We start from the raw sequence: 19439 nt of genomic DNA, 5'->3' as shown, positions 1-19439 counted from the left end.
GTCCTTCCTTCAGAGGAAGAAGAGCTCCTCCCAAGAGGGGTTCGAAACCCAGTAATAAACAATGAAGAACAAGTCCTTCAGACATCAGTTGGGGCCAGACTCCAGAAGTTTTTGGGAGATTTGCAAGAAAAGGGAGCAGATCCTTGGGTCGTCACGGTAGCCAAGGAAGGTTAACAAGATCCCTTTTCTGAAGAAAAACCACCTCTTTCGACATCGCCAAGAGAGCTTGGAGCTCACTACAGCGATCCAGGGAAACAACAAGAAGCACTGCAAGAGCAAAGTACTTTCTATGCTCAGGAAAGGAGCAATAGAACCTGTTCGGATCTTCTTATCCCGGGATTTTACAACCGGCTTTTCTTAGTAGCGAAATCCTCGGGGGATGGAGACCAGTACTGGACGTAAGTCAACTCAACTTATTTGTGGAGAAGACAAATTAACTATGGAGACGAACTGATTCAGTACTGGCAGCGGTGCGTCCAGGGACTGGATGGTTACCCTGGACCTTCAAGACGCATATTTTCATATCCCAATTCATGCAGGATCCAGGAAGTACTTAAGATTTGTGATCCAGAACAGGGTCTTTCAGTTCAAAGCCCTCTGCTTCGGACTGTGCACAGCCCCACAAGTTTTTACAAGAGTGATGTCAAGCGCGGCGAAGTGGCTACATCTTCTAGGGATAAGAGTGTCTCTATACCTAGACGATTGGCTCATAAGAGCCCAATCAAGAAGACAATGTCTGGAGGACTTAGAAATGACGTTGGCATTAACGAACGAATTAGGGCTGATGGTGAACTTAGAAAAGTCGAATCTGATCCCCAAACAGGAGCTAGTTTATTTGGGGATTCTGATTTCCTCAGGCTACTTTTCGGGGCTTTTCCTCCATCTTCCCGCCCGACAGGCAAGCTCAATGCATCCGGAAGTACAAGCCTTTCTAGAGAAAGAACAATGTTCTGCACGAGAGTGATGAGCTTACTGGGGGACTCTCTCGTCACTGGAACGGTTTTCGTTTTCTCTAGGAAGGCTTCACATGAGACCCTTGCAAATATTTTGAACCAAGTCTGGCCAAGAAAATCGCAACCGGATTCCTTCCTGTTTCGAATTCCTCGCAAGATCAAAGAGGAATTACTTTGGTGGCTAACTCCGGAGAAGTTAGCGGAGGGAGCGTCGCTCCAGCCAGAAGAACCCAGACCTTGTATTGTTTTCAGACGCGTCGGACGCAGGCTGGGGAGCGACTCTCGCCCTAAGAAGTGTCAGGTCGCTGGAGCAAGGAGGAAGTGTCTTGGCATATAAACAGGAAGGAACTGATGGCGATTTTCTTGGCTTTGAAAGAGTTCAACGCGGTGATCCGCAACAAGGCGGTGCAGGTCAACGCGGACAATACCACAGCTCTGGCGTACATCCGCAAGCAAGGGGAACGCATTCAGTCTCTCTTTGCAAGTTGGCGGAGGAGATCCTTCTATGGGCAGAGAAGGAAAACGTAACCTTCTCACCAGGTTCATTCAAGGGGAGAAGAATGTGAGAGCGGACCTGTTGAGCAGGGAAGGTCAACTTCTGTCTACAGAATGGACTCTACATCTAGAAGTATGCCAGAGTCTGTGGAAATTATGGGTCGTCCAGTGGTGGACTTGTTTGCGACCGCAATGACAAAGAGATGACGACTTTTAATTTGCTCTCCAGTCCAGACCGTCAAGCAGTCGCAGTAGACCAGCCTTTCTTCTAGATTGGACGGGGCTAGACGTGTACGCCTTTCCCCGTCAAGATGTTAGGAAAGGTTTTGAAGAAATTCAGGGAGAGTCAAGGGACGAGAATGACTCTCATAGCTCCCTACTGGCCGGCCCGAGATTGGTTCACAGAGGTACTGGAATGGACAGTAGATTGTACCAAGAACACTTCCAGCAAGAGTAGATCTACTCAAACAGCCTCACTTCAACAGGTACCACAAGACACCCTCGCTCTGGGTCTGACTGCTTTCAGACTATCGAAAGACTTGTCAGAGCGAGGGGGTTTTCTAGAGAGGCGGCCAAGCTGTGGCCGGGAGCAAGAAGAGCCTCGACTATTAAGGTGTACCAGGCGAAGTGGGAAATCTTTCGTAAGTGGTGCAAGAGTCGGAAGATTTCTTCATCCAGTACCTCTGTGACCCAAATTGCCGACTTCCTTTTATATTTAAAGAAGGAAGTAGGGTTGTCAACTCAGACAATTAAAGGATATCGTAGTATGTTGGCCTCAGTATTTAGACACAGAGGTTTAGATATTACCAATAATCTCGATCTGAGAGACCTCATAAGGTCCTTTGGAACAAGGAAGGAACACCGATACAGAACACCTTCCTGGAATCTCGATGTAGTCCTGAATTTCTTAGGAACTAATAAGTTCGAACCGATGGACCAAGCTTCGTTTAGAGATATCTCGAAAAAGACCATCTTTTTGGTGGCCTTGGCCACAGCTAAAAGGGTTAGTGAGCTGCAAGCAATTAGCAAACATGTTGGCTGGAAGCATGACAAGGCAGTTTGCTCTTTTCAGGAGGATTTCTTGGCCAAGAACGAGAATCCAGCTCATCCCTGGCCAAGGTCTTTTGAGATTATGGGTCTTTCAGATTTGGTAGGACAGGAACAAGAGAGAGTTCTCTGTCCAGTAAGGGCTTTGCGCGCTATTATATAGAGAAAACCCGATAATATTAGAGGAACTTCAGAATCACTGTGGTGCTCTGTGAAGGACCCTAGCAGAGCAATGACCAAAAATGCTATTGCCTTTTTCCTCAGGGAACTGATTAAAGAATCACATATGTTATGCCAAGAAGAAAATTTCGGCATCCTTAAGGTTAAGGCGCACGAAGTGAGAGCGTAAGTTAGGCACTTCCTTGGCATTTAAAAGGAATATGGCCCTCAAAGATATCATTGAAACGACGTTTTGGAGGACTAATTCAGTGTTTGCGTCTCATTACCTTAGAAACGTCAAAACAACCTTTGACAACTGTCAAACTTTGGGCCCTTATGTATCCTCAGGAGCAGTATTGGGCAAGGGAGTTTCCACCCTATAGCTTACTAACATGCTAGGTATTTTAATTAAGTGGTGTTGTTTTTATGGTTGTCTGAGAGGGTTATTTCCTCTTCAGTCTATGAAGTGTAGTGTGTTATGTTAGCTTTGTGTGTGGTTCAGGTGGTCTAACTTATCCTAGCATCGAATGCCCGTGGTAAGAGAGGGCTAGGGTTTCCTGTCAACGAATTGGTCCCGTCCAGTTGTCAGACCCTTGTTTTTAGCTTCATCAACTATTAGGTCATATCCTAGTTGGGAGCTACTAAGGTTTAGCAGGCTAAGAGGCAGGATTTATGAAGTCAGCTACCTTAGCAGGTAAGGAATCTAAGAGTATTTGGAATTTATTTTAAATTTTAAACTCTTACAATGTTGCTGTCTTTGACCCACCTCCAAATGTGTCAATCAGCTATATATATACCTGCCAGGTAAGTGTCATACATGAAAATGATGTTATTATGATATAACAAAGTTTCATGTATACTTACCTGGCAGGTATATATAATTAAATTCCCACCCACCTCCCCTCAGGAGACAGGGTTCAGAGAAAAAATCTGACGAAAATGGGAATGATTCCGAGCACCAGCGCCACGGGAACGGGGTGGCAATCACCTGAACTACCAGTGATCTAGCGGTTGCCGCGAGTTTTGAAAATTCTGCCAGTGCGAACAGAGAATATAGCTATATATATACCTGCCAGGTAAGTATACATGAAACTTTGTTATATCATAATAACATCATTTTTTTTACATAATTTCGATGATATAGATCATGTAAACCTTGAATATTAGTCAGTATGGTACATTTATGAGGTTCATTGTATCCATTATACTAGTTTTTTCCAGTTGAATACAGTCTTTTTATGTGGTTCCTTACCTTCTATGTCTAAGATTACCTATTATGCCCAAGGTTCAAAGTACCTTAGTGAACCTCAGTAATTGTGAGTTTTAAATCTCCAAACACAAAAAAAATAACAAATATAACAGTTAACCAAGTTATAGCTAAAGGGAAAAGAGCATTAGCCTGTCACACAAGAAAAAGTACCTAAAAATATTCTTCCATCCCATTAACTGGCAAAGATGATCTATTTTGGGAACTTTCACAAACATTTTTTTAACTGCATGAGTGAAATATGTGATTTGAATTATTGAAATAAATTATGCATAAAAGTTTGGGCTTTCAGTGAGAAATGAATGGAGTCAGAATCACAAGAGGAATGAATCAGGAAGTTTATAGATTCCGCAGTCCATTTACACATCCACAGAGTTATTGCTAAACTATAATTTTCTTTCTGTATTTTCTTTTTAAGAACTAGAGTTTCTGCAGTTTTGTGAACCATGAAATGAGCTAGGTATAAGTAATTGGTTTGCAGTTCGATAAATGAAAGATTAATTGTAATTTTTATCAGCTCAGTTTTCAGTCTGTAATACAAATTATTATTTCAGGAAAAGTAAAGTTCGCTTCAGATGATCGGCCCTTTAAATGTGGACATTGTTCTTCAGCGTTTAAAACGCGCGGCAATCTTGTAAGACATAAAGCCACTCACACGGGGGATAAGCCGTGGGAGTGTTCACTTTGTGGGAAAAGCTACACTGAAAAAAGGTCTCTGACAGTTCACATGAGAACACACACAGGAGAAAGACCATACATGTAAGTTTAATTTCGGTTTGTAACCTTTATATGGAACTGCAGTGAACCCTTCACATAATGGTTGTTTGTTGTTTTGAATGATTATACGCTAATTCTGTCATTTTCCCAAGTTTTCCTTTTCAGTTTCTAATGTTTCATTTATTAATTTCAATTTTTATTTTTTTTAGGTGCACTATATGTCACAAAAGATTCACCCAGTCAGGTGTGTTGCAGACACACATGTTAACTCACTCTGATAAGTTTGCACATTTATGTGACATATGTGGCCGTTCCTTTAGACAGCGATCACAGCTGGTAACACATCGTCGTCGCCATCAAGGCATTCGTCCATTTGCATGCTCTGAGTGTGAGAGTAAATTTACTACCAAAGGTAAAATCTTTTCTGTTTGTTTATCCATTGTTTTATTGGTTATTTATCCAGTTTTATTGTGTGATTTCTGCAGATGAAAAGTATCCATGTTAGGTTTAATGGAAATTATTCCAAATACAGAGAAGATTGTGAATGTTAATTTCACAATACTGAATGTGTGTAACACAGATTACGTGAGATGTGTAACAACAAGGGCCTTGGGCACATGTGAAAAACTATTATTGTTATAAAGCAAAAGTTTTTCATACAAAGCCATTAATTATTTGAATTATTAGTTGTATGAATTATATATTCACCAACCTGGAATGTTTCCTTAGTAACTCCCTGTATGTATTGGCCTCTTCTGAAAGCAACAAACTGATGGCTCCTGATACTCATTCCTGCCAGAAAGATATGGTGACGAACTGTCGGAGAAACTGCTTACATACTTGTATCTATCCTGATCAACAAGAATTTGGCAGAGGGTGGAGAGAATGAAACTGGTATTCTTCATGAAGACTTCTTTTGCCCTTTTGATGCATATTGAGCACCTTTGAATATTGTATAAGCAATGAAACTGCTGGTGCACAAGGGAAAGCTGGTTATGGTTACTGGTTACTGGTCCTATGTCCCAATTTTTAAAACCTCACATGAGTGACACTTTTTAACATATAGTATATAGTGGCAGCTGCAGGCAGGTCAGAGACATGGATGAAAGTGTAGTGCTTTGCTAGACTTGCTTCATAGCTTTGCAGCTGAGGTTTTCTTGGCTTTTGAGATATTTTTATGCATAAAATCTCCAAACACACCTATAAAAAGACTGCACTGATCTGTGAAGTTAAATTGAGGTCCTCCTGTACAAGCGTTTTGCCTAAAACACACAAAACACTAGTCTTTGTTCCGACACGGCATACAAACCTTCGGTCCTTTTACAATAGGAAGGTACTAGCGGCAGCTGGATAGGTCGTAAGCTTTCGAACAAGGGGTTCGGTAGTTAACTGCTTGTCCGACAGGCGCGCGCGCGACTGGGGGTGGGGGTTTTTAGGTAACAAACCACTTTTTGCTTTCGGCCTGCTGGCGTGTGGAACGTGTATCATCGCTCTCTGCCCGCTTCATCGTCGTTGCTTTCGCATGGTTGTGTTTTTCTTTTTCTATTTATCTAGTGAAACTGAATTGTAAGTACAATCATTTCATATTTATTTCCATTGAATTCAAGTGTGAATTAAAGGATCTTGGTTTCACCACGCCCTCCGATTACCCGAGTGCCGGGACTGAAGGGCGTAAGTGCGGGAATTCATTTTCCCAGAAATGATCCTCGTATTGTGTATGCTCGGTGCCGAGGGCGGGAGCGCTCGCTCCGAGCGTATATTTGGGTTGGAAAATGTGTAGTGAAAAATCGTAAGTAAGTGCTCTTTTCATTTATATTTTTTTTGACCTGTATGCCCGTTGCCGAGCGAATGCGCTCGGCACGGAAACTTATTCTGTATGGAAGTGGAATCGCAAGTACAGTATTCTTTTTCATTTTCATATATTTATTTTGATTGTAGCAATACTCATTTGGATCAGTTTCCGAGCTTACCCGGAAATTGATCCTTTCCTTTTATTCCCCCCGAATGAATGAAGTGAAATCGCAAGTGCAGTTCTTTTTCATTTTCATTTTTTATTGAGATTGCATTGTTTTACTGGGATCAAATGTTTCCGCTATTTCCCGGGAATTGATCCTTCCCCTTTTTATTTGTATGAAGTGAAACGCAAGCGCAGTATTCTTTTTCATTTTCATTTTTTTTTTTTTGATTGCATCAATTCATTATGGATCAAGGTTTCCATAAACCTTGATCCATAAAGGTAAGGAATGGATCCTTTACCCTGAGCTCGGTACCGAGGGCGCAAATGCGCTCGATCCGAGCCCTTATTCATTGTGAAGTGAATCGTAATGCAAGATGCATTTTCATTTTATTCCTTATTATTGATTGCATCAATAATTATTTGGTTCAAGTTCCGCTCAGTCAGGGAATTGATCCTTATGCCCTTGCATTCGGGCCGATGGCACGATTGCTCTCGGGCTCTTATATTGTTGTTGGGTACATGGGTGCTGTGCGGGGGTGGGGAACGAGAACCCCCCCCCCCCCCCCCCCGCTCAGCTCCCACAGATGGCCCTTCCCTTGGGGGGGGGGGGGGGGAGGTTATCGGCGTTCTTCTCCTCGCCCGATCCGTCGAGCGCGGGGAGGGCGCTCGGTGCCCGATGTACAATTGTATTCGGGGTCTTCCACTCGTTCGGAGAGGGCTCACCCCCCCTGCGCGAGGGGACTTCCCCCCCACTAATCGCTACTACTGTTATTTCCGCAGGTGCTACTGCCACGAGGGTGGACCTTGGTGAGGTATGGGCGTCCTTCCATTTGCAGGGCGTGCTAGTGTCCAGGGGCTGCGGTTCTATGTCTGGGCCTACTGCGGTCACCCATGGAGTGGTGACCACGCAACCAGGTGACGACGTCCCTCCTCACCTGGTGTACTCGCCTCACGTGGTAACAGTCTTGCCTACAGCCGCTGTGAAGTGCCGTTCGCCGTACCGAGAGGGGGGCGTGCCGCCGCCGCTCGTGGTTGCCGCGCTGCAGCGACCACACTTCCGCTGCCTAGAGCTCGCCCCTGGACCTGCCGCCGGTACCAGGATGTTGCTGGCTGCTGCTCCACTTCCTGTGTTTCCGGTGCTGCCTGCCGTACCTGCCGATTCTGGGCTGACTGTCCATGCAGTTGCGCGCTGGCTGTCCCTGCCTTGCTGCGCTGGCTGTCCCTGCCGTTGCTGCGCTGGGCTGTCCCTGCCGTTGCTGCCACTGGCTGTCCCTACCGATGCTGTGCTGGCTGTGCTGCTGTTCCTGAGATGCCCATACCTGCTGATGTTGTCCCTGTTCGTGGTGGTACTACCCCAGACTTTGGGTCTGTCTGTACAGGTGCGTCCGGGCCCTGTGGCTTCGGCTACAGCAGCCCCGGCTCCGCCCTGGATAGCAGATCTTACGTCTGTCCTGAGGAAGCTGACGAAGAAGAGGAGGAAGGTGTCGTCGTCGTCGTCTTCATCTTCTTCATCGTCATCGGCTGCCGCCTCTTCCCCTTCGACTTCTAAGGCTTCACTGCCGAGGAAGAAGAAGGTTGCCTCCTCCCTCCTAAGAAGTCTCCCTCGGGAGCTTTCTCGGGACTCGTCTCACCTCGGTGGGACGGGAGGGTTCCTTCCGCTGGTCCTCCTGCTCCTTCGGGAGCGGGGCCCGTCTCTTCTTCCCGCAAGGAAGAAGACTACGGGGACCAGAGGGGTACCGGCTAACACCGGTACTTCCTCGCCTGGTGTCAGTGGTTCTGCCACTGCATCAGGGTCCGTCTCGGCCTCTCGTTCGCGGGAGGGTACCGAGTGTACGGTGCGCTACCAGCGACCGTGCAGCCAGGAACCAGACCTCTGAGTCCGCTCAGCGTCAGGTTCACGGCACGGGGCGGAAGACTGGGTGACAGCCGCTCACGTGACTCTCACCAGACCAGCTCTCACTCTCGCGGCGAACAGCTGGCTACCCGGGGGGACGTGACGGTCCACGACCGGCCACGGGCTGATGCTGGGAAGAGGTCCTCCCGTTCGCCGGTGCCAGCCACGGCTGGAACCAGCGACGTGACGTGCCGTGAGGACAAGCACCGGTCTCACTGTGACAGTGGAGCCTGCAGGTCGCCTGACCGTCGCTCTCACAGAGAGCGATCGGGTACGGCAACCAGCACCAGCTCTTCTGACACTCGAGATCGGGGCCGCTGTGCTCAGTCCAGCCGTTCTCCACAGCGAGACGGTTCGACCAGGCCTGCAGCTCGATCGCCACCGCGGGTTGACGATCGCCTGCAGCCCTCCAAGCCTGCTGGTTCTGCCAGCGAGCGAGGAGGAGCGTCAGGTCTGCCTCTCCCGTACCTTCAACCTCCTCGGGTTACACCGGGAGGAGCGAGTGGTATTGAGGAGTGATCGTGAGGGGTGCGCCCCTCATATCCCACCACGACGCCCTACGTGCCAGGCAGCGGTTCTTGGACCGGCCAGGACGTATGCGCAAGTGGATGGGGAAGACCGAGAGGGCTGTCGCTGTTCCCCTTCTTAGGAGGAAGGTTCTCGGAATATGCTCTTGTTCGAAGGGCTTAACGGTCCACTCTGCAAGATGCTGTGAATTCCGAGATCTAGAGGAACTTTTGCCGAGGTTATGGCGCTGATTCGTCAGCACAACGACCTCGGGGAAGGATCGCCCATTCCCACCAGCAGAGCCGTCTCGGCTCGAGTCGTTTTGGGGCCCGAGAGGGAACCAAATCGACGGTGGGTCTGCCGCGATCGGAGCTTGCCGACTGTGTTGAACCAGGTAGTCTCTCGTCTCCGGACAAGAAGGCTCTCTCAGTTCTGGCCGGTCGAACAAGCTACTTCACTTCCTCTACTGCGACAGAGGCGTTTCTACGTGTCTTCGGACACCGTAGTTGAATACCCTTCGGTCCTCCTGAGGTTTCGACCTCGACGAGGACTGGAATGAGTCGGAGAACTGGTATCGGTCTCTCTCCTGTCAGGTGTCGATCAGCCCCACCCAGACGACGTTCACAGTGGCGGCAGACCCTTACCTACAGTATGAGTTCGTAAACCCTCCTCGGGGAAAACGTTTTCTCCTGACGATACGTTTTCCCAGGCTCTGAGAGGCCATCGCCGTAAGGCGATGGCTGCTCCTTTTCTCTCCAACTGCTAGTTCCGCTGGGAAGGCGAGCCAGTATCCAATTCCTCCCCCATTCCCTCTCGCCTTACGGCTACGAGGGAAAGGGGAGGGATCCTACAGAGATTTCTCTGTAAGATCCCACGTTAGGGCTGCGCTACCGGGGGGACCTTCGGGTCCTACCTGACGTAAGCCACGGTTGTTGAGGAGGGATCCTGCCCCTTTCTCGATTCCTACGGGAATCGAGAGGACCACCAGCCGATATCGTTTGACGAATTCGGTGGGGGGTTTCGCAGAGTGCTTAGAATTCTACGGAATTTCTAGCGCACTCAGAGTGTTCGAGTTTTTTACGATCTCCAAACACTTAGGCGAGACCACGGGTCCAAAGTGAGCGAGAATCCCCGATAATTGTTACACGATAATCGGGAACCTCGCTTATGCTCGAATTCCTGTAATTTCTAGCATTTGGAAGAAGACTGCTGCTGGAAGAAGAGTATCTCACAGTAGGCGTTTAACCTGGAATAGAGAAGAACGGACGGGAACTTCCAGTTTGGCTTGAACTATCGTCTTCGGTATTCTGTTCACCATTGAAGCTTTCCTTTGGGAAAGACTTCTCCTTCACTCTCTTGACTAGAGAACGAAGGTGTCGATCTCCAATCCTTATTCTCATTCCTCGAGGGAAAAGAATTTAGGATGGAGGTCGTGGTACAGAACCTACAAATATACTACGTATATTACCCTCGCGACATGATTCTTTTAACAGTTGAATTGTCCGGGGGGGTAGGCGCATACCGTAGTTAACTCTACGGTTTGTGACCGAGACGAATTGTATCTTAATTGAACTGCAACTCGGGGTTGCCTGCAACCTCCCAGCAGTTATCAGTTTCGATTTTTTAGATACTTGGTATTGTCATGACAACACCAAATCAGCTTTTGTATTTACCGAAATCCGTTTCGGTTAAATATAATTGCTCGAGCGTATTCTTTATGCTCGATGGTTCTAGCCGAACGCATTCCTTCGTGGAATAATGGATTACCTGGCAACTCAGGATGACGAGTCACCGAGAGCTACTGCGTATTGAACTGCCTGATAGCGGCTCAGTATCAGCTAGGTCTCGGAGATGCACGGTCGGTTACGTCTCTCTCTCCCCTGGTTTGATTGACTACCGAACCGTATCTCTGCCCAACAATCATGGACTTAGGTCTCTGATTAACGGGGATTCTCGCAATAATGCAAGGACCATCTACTGCTGGTGACGCTCGATTTCATCGCCTCGACATTGCGAGAATTTTTCAACAGAGATTATCTCTTGGACTCTTTCATCTTTCTGTTTACCGCACGGTAACAGAAGTCTGTACTAGTCAACCGCTTCATCGCACCGCGATAATGCGAATGATTTTTGCAGACATCTGAGTTTGTCTTCAAAATATCTCGTATTCGTAGGTGTGCAATTATTTCATTGCTCGCCCCGAATTAAGCAGATATGGTCAGAAGACCATCGCCGTCTACTCTCCGACCTGACAGCTCATACTTCCAAATTTGTTCAGCCCCATGAGTAAGCAGTTCATTCAGGCAAGTATTTCCCTGTCTTCATTACTGAAAAGCGCTCCGCTTTTATTGCAACTACGATTCTCCTCCGGCACAAGCAATGAATAGCGGTTAGCGTTCTCAGTCTTTGTAGCACAGTTCAGAATCTTGAGAATCCTTCTCTCGGTTCAGCTGTGAAGACGTAGGTTGCATTTTCTGTTACACCTTCGTCTTCAACGACACATAGTGTTGTTTCTCCTTAGCCAAGAATCAACTATACTATGAGTTATCTTGCCATCAAGGACCTCGGTCTCTAGAAGGCAAGTGACTTTCGCCTGTTGGGCACATGCCTTAAGAGAGTCATCACCTTGCCTTCTGGCATCGGTGACGAACAAATTATTTGTTTAGTCTCTTGGCATAACCCTTTTAAGGCGAAGGCCACGTGACTTGCTGGGTGCTTGACAACTTGCCTCCTACCGAACGCAGTCAGTCGGCAGCTGTCAGAAGCTCCCAAGTCTGTTACGAACTTCGCTGTGGACTTAGTTCGGTTGTTCCATAACAATCTTTTCTTCGTCCTAAACGGCTTGTCACAGTACCCATACCATCGACACCCAACATTGAGTGTCGGTGTCCTATCCACTACCGAGAACAACAACTTCGCTGCAGACGGATAGACCAGTATGGGTACAGGACATCACCGAAGTTGAGAAGAGGGATAGGTCATACGACCATTCCCTTCTTTTCCTCTGAGGTAATTGCATGACTTTTACTGCGAAGTCAAGCATCCAGGGGATGGGATTCGTGACGCTCGATTTCGTACCGAATTCGTAGCGAAGACTCTGAACCCTTCGGTTCCTGACGATCGGTTAGAGTCCTTCACAATCCCCTCCCTAATGGACTTCACCGCCTTCGATGCGAAGGAGATGCTGCTTTGTCCTGTGAAAGCGCGACCGCCGCGCTTTCTGAAGAAACTCGACATCCCAGGCTGAGTGTTGAAGACTCTTCGTCAGCACCAAGATGACCTAGAAGTACACTCCCTCGAGTTACACAAGAACTTCTCCGTGGCGCAGGTACTGAAGGCAGGGGTCTGGTACAACCAGACCACCGGCACCTCCTTCTACCTTTTGGATATTGCCCACAGGTCCTTGGATCGTTTTTCCTTAGGACCCGTGGTGGCTGCTCAACACGTTGTCTAGCTAACCCAGGACCCTAGCAGGCTGAACAGCATCGAGTCCTGGTGTGACTGTAAGAATAGATAAGTGAATGAGAGAGTGACTGGCTTCTCTTCCTATCTTTTTCTCCCCCTCTACCTGTGGTAGAGGATACGGTCATCACCTTGCTGGATAAGGACGAGATGCCGGTGAGCTACTCGACAGAGCCCCATCCTATCCCTTTCACTAGGGATGGGAGCGAATATCCACCACTTCCTCCTACAAGGGGGGGAAGTGGATGCCAACAAGAGACAAACCATAACTTTATGTTGCCTCTTGCAAATAGGAACTTGTTCTTGTTTGCTGGTACGAAGAGATACGCTTGCCTCTCTGTTAGTACTTGGTCCAGAGGTCTGACCATTGATCCTGCGGTGCACACCCCGATCAATCGGACAGAGGCTTGGATCCCTCCCTCGCTCTTACGACCAGGGAGGCATTCCAAGGTTGGGCGAACACCAGTCTGTTCACAAAAGACTCAGATTCCTCCCACCAAGAAGTGAGTCTTCCTATTGTAAAAGGACCGAAGGTTTGTATGCCGTGTCGGAACAAATGACAATTTGTCCAAAATTGCATTTTTCCTAACTATACAAACCTGAGGTCCTTTTACACATAGCCCCACCTCATGCCACCCCTCATCTGCAGTTTTTGCTTGGGCCAAAAGCAAAAAGTGATTTGTTTACCTACCAGTCGCGCAGCTGCGCGCCTGTCGGACAAGCAGTTAACTACCGAACCCCTTGTTCGAAAGCTTACGACCTATCCAGCTGCCGCTAGTACCTTCCTATTGTAAAAGGACCTCAGGTTTGTATAGTTAGGAAAAATGCAATTTTGGACAAATTGTCATTTTTGGAGTTTTAACAAACTCCTTACATAATGATGTGGACAATAGCTTATACCATGTTGGTCCTAATTTCAAAATTAACTCTAGAAGTAATTGTTAGTTTTGAAGGTTTTTTCTTTATATTCTGTGTATGACAATGTTTGTTCAACTGTCTTCAAATGTACCAAAGATTTCACACCTCATAACTATTCTTTCAATTGCAGGTGACTTTGATAGACATTTAAGGACTCACACTGGTGAACGACCTCACCACTGTGATGTTTGTGGCTCCTCTTTTGCTCGTGCTCAAACGCTTCAAGAACACAAAAATCGTCACTTCAATTTCAAGCCGTATATTTGTAAAATATGTGGAAAAAGTAAGTATGGTGAACTTCAAAAGATTATGTAAAAGTTTTCTTCACTTTTTTCTGTGATATGTCGTTGAATACATTGGTCCCCCGTATTCACAGGGGATGCATACCAGACCTTCTCACGAATAGTTAGAACCCGCGAATAGTTGGAACCCCTATAAAAATACTTAAAACCTCCTGTTTTGTTAGTTATAACTCAAGAAAAACAAACTAAAAATGTTTATACCTGGTTTTTTTTATAGTTTTATAAAAAAAAAATGCATTTTATGACGAAATAAAAAAAAAAAGGCCAGGAATTTGTGGATATTTCTCTTAGAAAAATACTGCGAATAGGCGAATTTTCCGCAAATAGTGGGGGGAAATGTTCCAGAGACAAATCCGCGAATGCATGAGTCCATGAATCCAGAGAACACGAATACGTGAGGTTCACTGTATACAATTTTTTTCTGACTGATATTTAATATTCAATATTATTGTCTTCATCAGATTGATTATAATTAAGTTTGATTGTAATGTTATCTCTTAGCAGAATAACAAAAGCAGTTTGTTGTTTCAGTGCATTTATTGTAGAATGTATTTTTTGGTGTTTTTAGCGTGAAACAACATTATTTCATTTAACTGAATTTACTATATTACATTGTTTTGTGTTAGTTCCTCGTTGGACGAGTTGGTTACGTGCTCGACTTCTGATCTCAGGGTCCGGCTTCGATTCCCAGCTCTGCCAACAAGGAATCAGAGGAATTTATTTCTGGTTATAGAGATTCATTTTTCGGTGTGGTTTGGATCCCACAATAAGCTGTAGGTCCTGTTGCTAAGGTAACCAATTGGTTCCTAGCCACGAAACAATATCTAATCCTTTGGACCAGCCCTAGGAGAGCTGTTAATCAGCTCATTGGTCTGGTAAAACTAAGATATACGTAACTTATTGTTTTATGTTTTGCTAGGTTTTTATGAACTTACTGCATGCTCTCGCCATATAAAAAGCACACATGGAAGAGATGGCAGTAACGCATCCCCGTCAGATAATATAATTCGCTCCAGCAGTGCAAGAGCCTATCAAGGTTAGTTTAAACCATTTGATTTTAAGAAGTATGCATAACACTTATTCAGACTGAAGTGTTTTCTCATGTATACAGAAACGACTATAAAATGTTTGTAGGCAAATGCATGTCTCTTTCTAAATTCATTTCCTTATATGCAAGAATCAGTTTTATGAACACCTAAACTTCAAAGATATCTCTGGAAAACCAATTATTTTTATGCTATTTATATGTTTATTTATCTAAAATCAAATATAAGTTTGATTACCAGTTTGCTGACATGACTCATTTTGATTGACATTTATTTTAAACAATAAAAGTTTTGAAGACTCCAAATTTTGTTTGTTGCAGATGAGATTAAAGAGAGGATTCATTTAGTTCAGAATACTTGCCAGTGATGGGGTATTTACTGAAAGGAATGTTGTGATCAGGAAATGAAGAAATAACCCCCCTCTCCAAGGAAGACCAAACCAAATTCATCACTGTTCATGATGAAAAAATTGAAATTATAGAGGCTTCTGAGCAGACAACAATAAGTGAGTAGTAGTCATGTTTCATAGTATAGTTTTTGGACCTCAGGATAGGCATAACTTAAAACTTTTACAGTGAAAATTTTCATAAAATTCTTCCCGTAAATGTGCAGTAAGATGTGTTATGAAAGTATTAGCGTTGTTGATTTAGTAAGCAAACTTATGTTGCATTAATGCCTGCATTGCATTTATATAATTTTTCATGACTGAAGTTTCATTGTTAGCTTTTCCTTAGACATCAACTAAGTTGAGCAGTGATATCATTCAGCTTCCAGAGGATTGATTGTTATTTTCACAGAATAAGTTGCCAAAAGCAAAAACATGAAAAAAGTTTAAGAGGAAATAAAATTGAATATATATGATGTTGACAAAAAATTAGATATTTAAACAGATAAAAGACAGGATATTATTGAATTAATTCTAATTGAGGTGGATAAACTAAAGACACATTTGTTCCGACACGGCATACAAACCTTCGGTCCTTTTACAACAGGAAGGTACTAGCGGCAGCTGGATAGGTCGTAAGCTTTCGAACAAGGGGTTCGGTAGTTAACTGCTTGTCCGACAGGCAGCGCGCTAGGCGGAGCAGCGCGACTGGGAGGTAAACAAATCACTTTTGCTTTCGGCCTGCTGGCGTGTAGACGTTGTATCATCGCTCTCTGCCCGCTTCATCATCGTTGCTTTTGCATGGTGTGTGTTTTTCTATTTATCTAGTGAAACTGAATTGTAAGTACAATCATTTCATATTTATTTCCATTGAATTCAATTGTGAATTAAAGGATCTTGGTTTCTCCACGCCCTCCGATTACCCGAGTCCGGGACTGAAGGGCGTAAGTGCGGGAATTCATTTTTCCCAGAAATGATCCTCGTATTGTGTATGCTCGGTGCCGAGGGCGGGAGAGCGGCCCTCTCCGAGCTTATATTTTGGTTGGAAATGTGTAGATGAAAATTGTAAGTAAGTGCCCTTTTCATTTATATTTTTTTTTTACCTGTATGCTCGTTGCCGAGCGAATGCGCTCGGCACGAAAACTTATTCTGTATGGAAGTGGAATCGCAAGTACAGTATTCTTTTTCATTTTCATATATTTATTTTGATTGTAGCAATACTCATTTTGGATCAGTTTCCGTTCTTACCCGGAAATTGATCCTTTCCCCTTTTTATTTGATTGAAGTGAAATCGCAAGTGCAGTTCTTTTTCATTTTCATATTTTATTGAGATTGCATTATATACTTGGATCAATGTTTCCGCTATTTCCCGGGAATTGATCCTTCCCCTTTTTATTTTGTATGAAGTGAAATCGCAAGCGCAGTATTCTTTTTCATTTTCATATATATTTTGATTGCATCAATTCATTATGGATCAAGGTTTCCGTTCATAATCGGGAATAGATCCTTTTACTAATGCGCTCGATCCGAGCCCTTTTTCATTGTGAAGTGAATCGTAATGCAAGATTCTTTTTCATTCTATTCCTTTTATTATTGATTGCATCAATATTTATTTGGTTCAAGTTCCGCTCAGTCAGGGAATTGATCCTTATGCCCTTGCATTCGGGCCGAGGGCACGATTGCTCTCGGGCTTTTATTATTATTGTTGGGTACACGTTCGGTGTGGGGCTCTCCCCCCCGCGCGAGGGGACTTCCCCCCCCCACTAATCACTACTACTGTTATTTCCGCAGGTGCTACTGCCACGAGGGTGGACCTTGGTGAGGTATGGGCGTCCTTCCATTTACAGGGCGTGATAGTGTCCAGGGGCTGCGTTCTATGTCTGGGCCTACTGCGGTCACCCATGGAGTGTGACCACGCTCCAGGTGACGACGTCCCTCCTCACTGGTGTACTCGCCTCACGTGGTAACAGTCTTGTGCCTACAGCCGCTTGTGAAGTGCGTTCGCCGTACCGAGAGGGGAGGGCGTGCCGCCGCCGCTCGTGGTTGCCGCGCTGCCGCGACCACACTTCCGCTGCCCTAGAGCTCGCCCCTGGACCTGCCGCCGGTACCAGGATGTTGCTGGCTGCTGCTCCACTTCCTGTGTTTCCGGTGCTGCCTACCGTTACCTGCCGATTCTGGGCTGACTGTCCATGCAGTTGCTGCGCTGGCTGTCCCTGCTGCTTGCTCTGGCCATGGCTGTCCCTGCCGTTGGCTGCGCTGCTGGTCCCTACCGATGCTGTGCTGGCTGTGCCTGCTGTTCCTGAGATGCCCATACCTGCTGACGTCGTCCCTGTTCGTGGTGGTACTACCCCAGACTTTGGTCTGTCTGTACAGGTGCGTCCGGGCCCTGTGGCTTCGGCTACAGCAGCCCCGGCTCCGCCCTGGATGGCAGATCTTACGTCTGTCCTGAGAAGCTGACGAAGAAGAGGAGGAAGGTGTCGTCGTCGTCGTCTTCAATCTTCTTCATCGTCGTCGGCTGCCGCCTCTTCCCTTCGACTTCTAAGGCTTTTCACAGACCGAGGAAGAAGAAGGTTGCTCCTCCCACCCTCCTAAGAAGTCTCCCTCGGGAGCTCTCGGGACCCAGTCTCACCTCGATGGACGGGAGGGTTCCTTCCGCTGTCCTCCTGCTCCTTCGGGAGCGGGGCCCATCTCTTCTTCCTCAAGGAAGAAGACTACGGGGACCAGAGGGGTACCGGCTAACACCGGTACTTCCTCACCTGGTGTCAGTGGTTCTGCCACTGCATCAGGGTCCGTCTCGGCCTCTCGTTCGCGGGAGGTACCGAGTGTACGGTCGCCTACCAGCGACCGTGCAGCCAGGAACCAGACCTCTGAGCCCGCTCAGCGTCAGGTTCACGGCACGGGGCGGAAGACTGGTGACAGCCGCTCACGCGACTCTCACCAGACCAGCTCTCGCTCTCTCGGCGACGCCAGCTGGCTACCCGGGGACGTGACGGTCCACGACCGGCCACGGGCTGAGGCTGGGAAGAGGTCCCCCCACCCCCGTTCGCCGGTGCCAGCCACGGCTGGAACCAGCGACGTGACGTGCCGTGAGGACAAGCACCGGTCTCACTGTGACAGTGGAGCCTGCAGGTCGCCTGACCGTCGCTCTCACAGAGAGCGATCGGGTACGGCAACCAGCACCAGCTCCTCTGACACCCGAGATCAGGGCCGCTGTGCTCAGTCCAGCCGTTCTCCACAGCGAGACGGTTCGACCAGGCCTGCAGCTCGATCGCCACCGCGGGTTGACGATCGCCTGCAGCCCTCCAAGCCTGCTGGTTCTGCCAGCGAGCGAGGAGGGAGCGTCAGGTCTGCCTCTCCCGTACCTTCAACCTCCTCGGGTTACACCGGGAGGAGCGAGGTATTGAGGAGTGATCGTGAGGGGTGCGCCCCTCATGATCCCACCACGACGACCCTACGTGCAGGCACGGTTCTTGGACCGGCCAGACGTATGCGCAAGTGGATGGGGAAGACCGAGAGGGCTGTCGCTGTTCCCCCTTCTTAGGAGGAAGGTTCTCGGAATATGCTCTTGTTCGAAGGGCTTAACGGCCCTACTCTGCAAGATGCTGTGACTTCCGAGATCCAAAGGAACTTTGCCGAGGTTATGGCGCTGATTCGTCAGCACAACGACCTCGGGGAAGGATCGCCACTCCCACCAGCAGAGCCACGTCTCGGCTCGAGTCGTTTTGGGGCCCGAGAGGGACCCAAATCGACGGTGGGTCTGCCGCGATCGGAGCTTGCCGACTGTGTTGAACCAGGTAGTCTCTCGTCTCGGACAAGAAGGCTCTCTCAGTTCTGGCCGGTCGAAAAACAAGCACTTCACCTCCTCTACTGCGACAGAGGCGTTTCTACGTGTCTTCGGACACCGTATTTGAATACCCCTTCGGTCTCCTGAGAGGTTTCGACCTCGACGAGGACTGGAATGAGTCGAGAGGACGGTATCTGGCTCTCTCCTGTCAGGTGTCGATCAGCCCCACCCAGACGACGTTCACAGTGGCGGCAGACCCTTACCTACAGTATGAGTTCGTAACCCTCCTCGGGGGAAAACGTTTTCTCCTGACGATACGTTTTCCCAGGCTCTGAGAGGCCATCGCCGTAAGGTGATGGCTGCTCCTTTTCTTCTCTCCAACTGCTAGTTCCGCTGGGAAGGCGAGCCAGTATCCAATTCCTCCCCCATTCCCTCTCTCCTTTACGGCTACGAGGGAAAGGGGAGGGATCCTACAGAGATTTCTCTGTAAGATCCCACGTTAGGGGCTGCGCTACCGGGGGGACCTTCGGGTCCTACCTGACGTAA

General features: G+C 47.2%; 1 protein-coding gene across 1 annotated transcript in view; it reads left to right on the top strand.

Moving 5' to 3' along the window:
• LOC135216261 (zinc finger protein 345-like) overlaps positions 1 to 19439 on the top strand; it is a 105396-nt gene that overhangs the window by 61589 nt on the left and 24368 nt on the right. Inside the window, exons 8-13 of the mRNA XM_064251426.1 lie at positions 4510 to 4680; positions 4848 to 5050; positions 13507 to 13659; positions 14598 to 14714; positions 15045 to 15062; positions 15125 to 15229. Coding sequence (XP_064107496.1) covers positions 4510 to 4680; positions 4848 to 5050; positions 13507 to 13659; positions 14598 to 14714; positions 15045 to 15062; positions 15125 to 15229 — 767 coding nt within the window. The remainder of the gene's footprint in view (positions 1 to 4509; positions 4681 to 4847; positions 5051 to 13506; positions 13660 to 14597; positions 14715 to 15044; positions 15063 to 15124; positions 15230 to 19439) is intronic.

This window comes from Macrobrachium nipponense, chromosome 6 (genome assembly GCF_015104395.2).
Source record: "Macrobrachium nipponense isolate FS-2020 chromosome 6, ASM1510439v2, whole genome shotgun sequence".
In the NCBI taxonomy this organism is placed as follows: Eukaryota; Metazoa; Arthropoda; class Malacostraca; order Decapoda; family Palaemonidae; genus Macrobrachium; species Macrobrachium nipponense.
The sequence above is the reverse complement of the archived record's forward strand: the minus strand, read 5'-3'. Positions and strand labels throughout refer to the sequence as shown.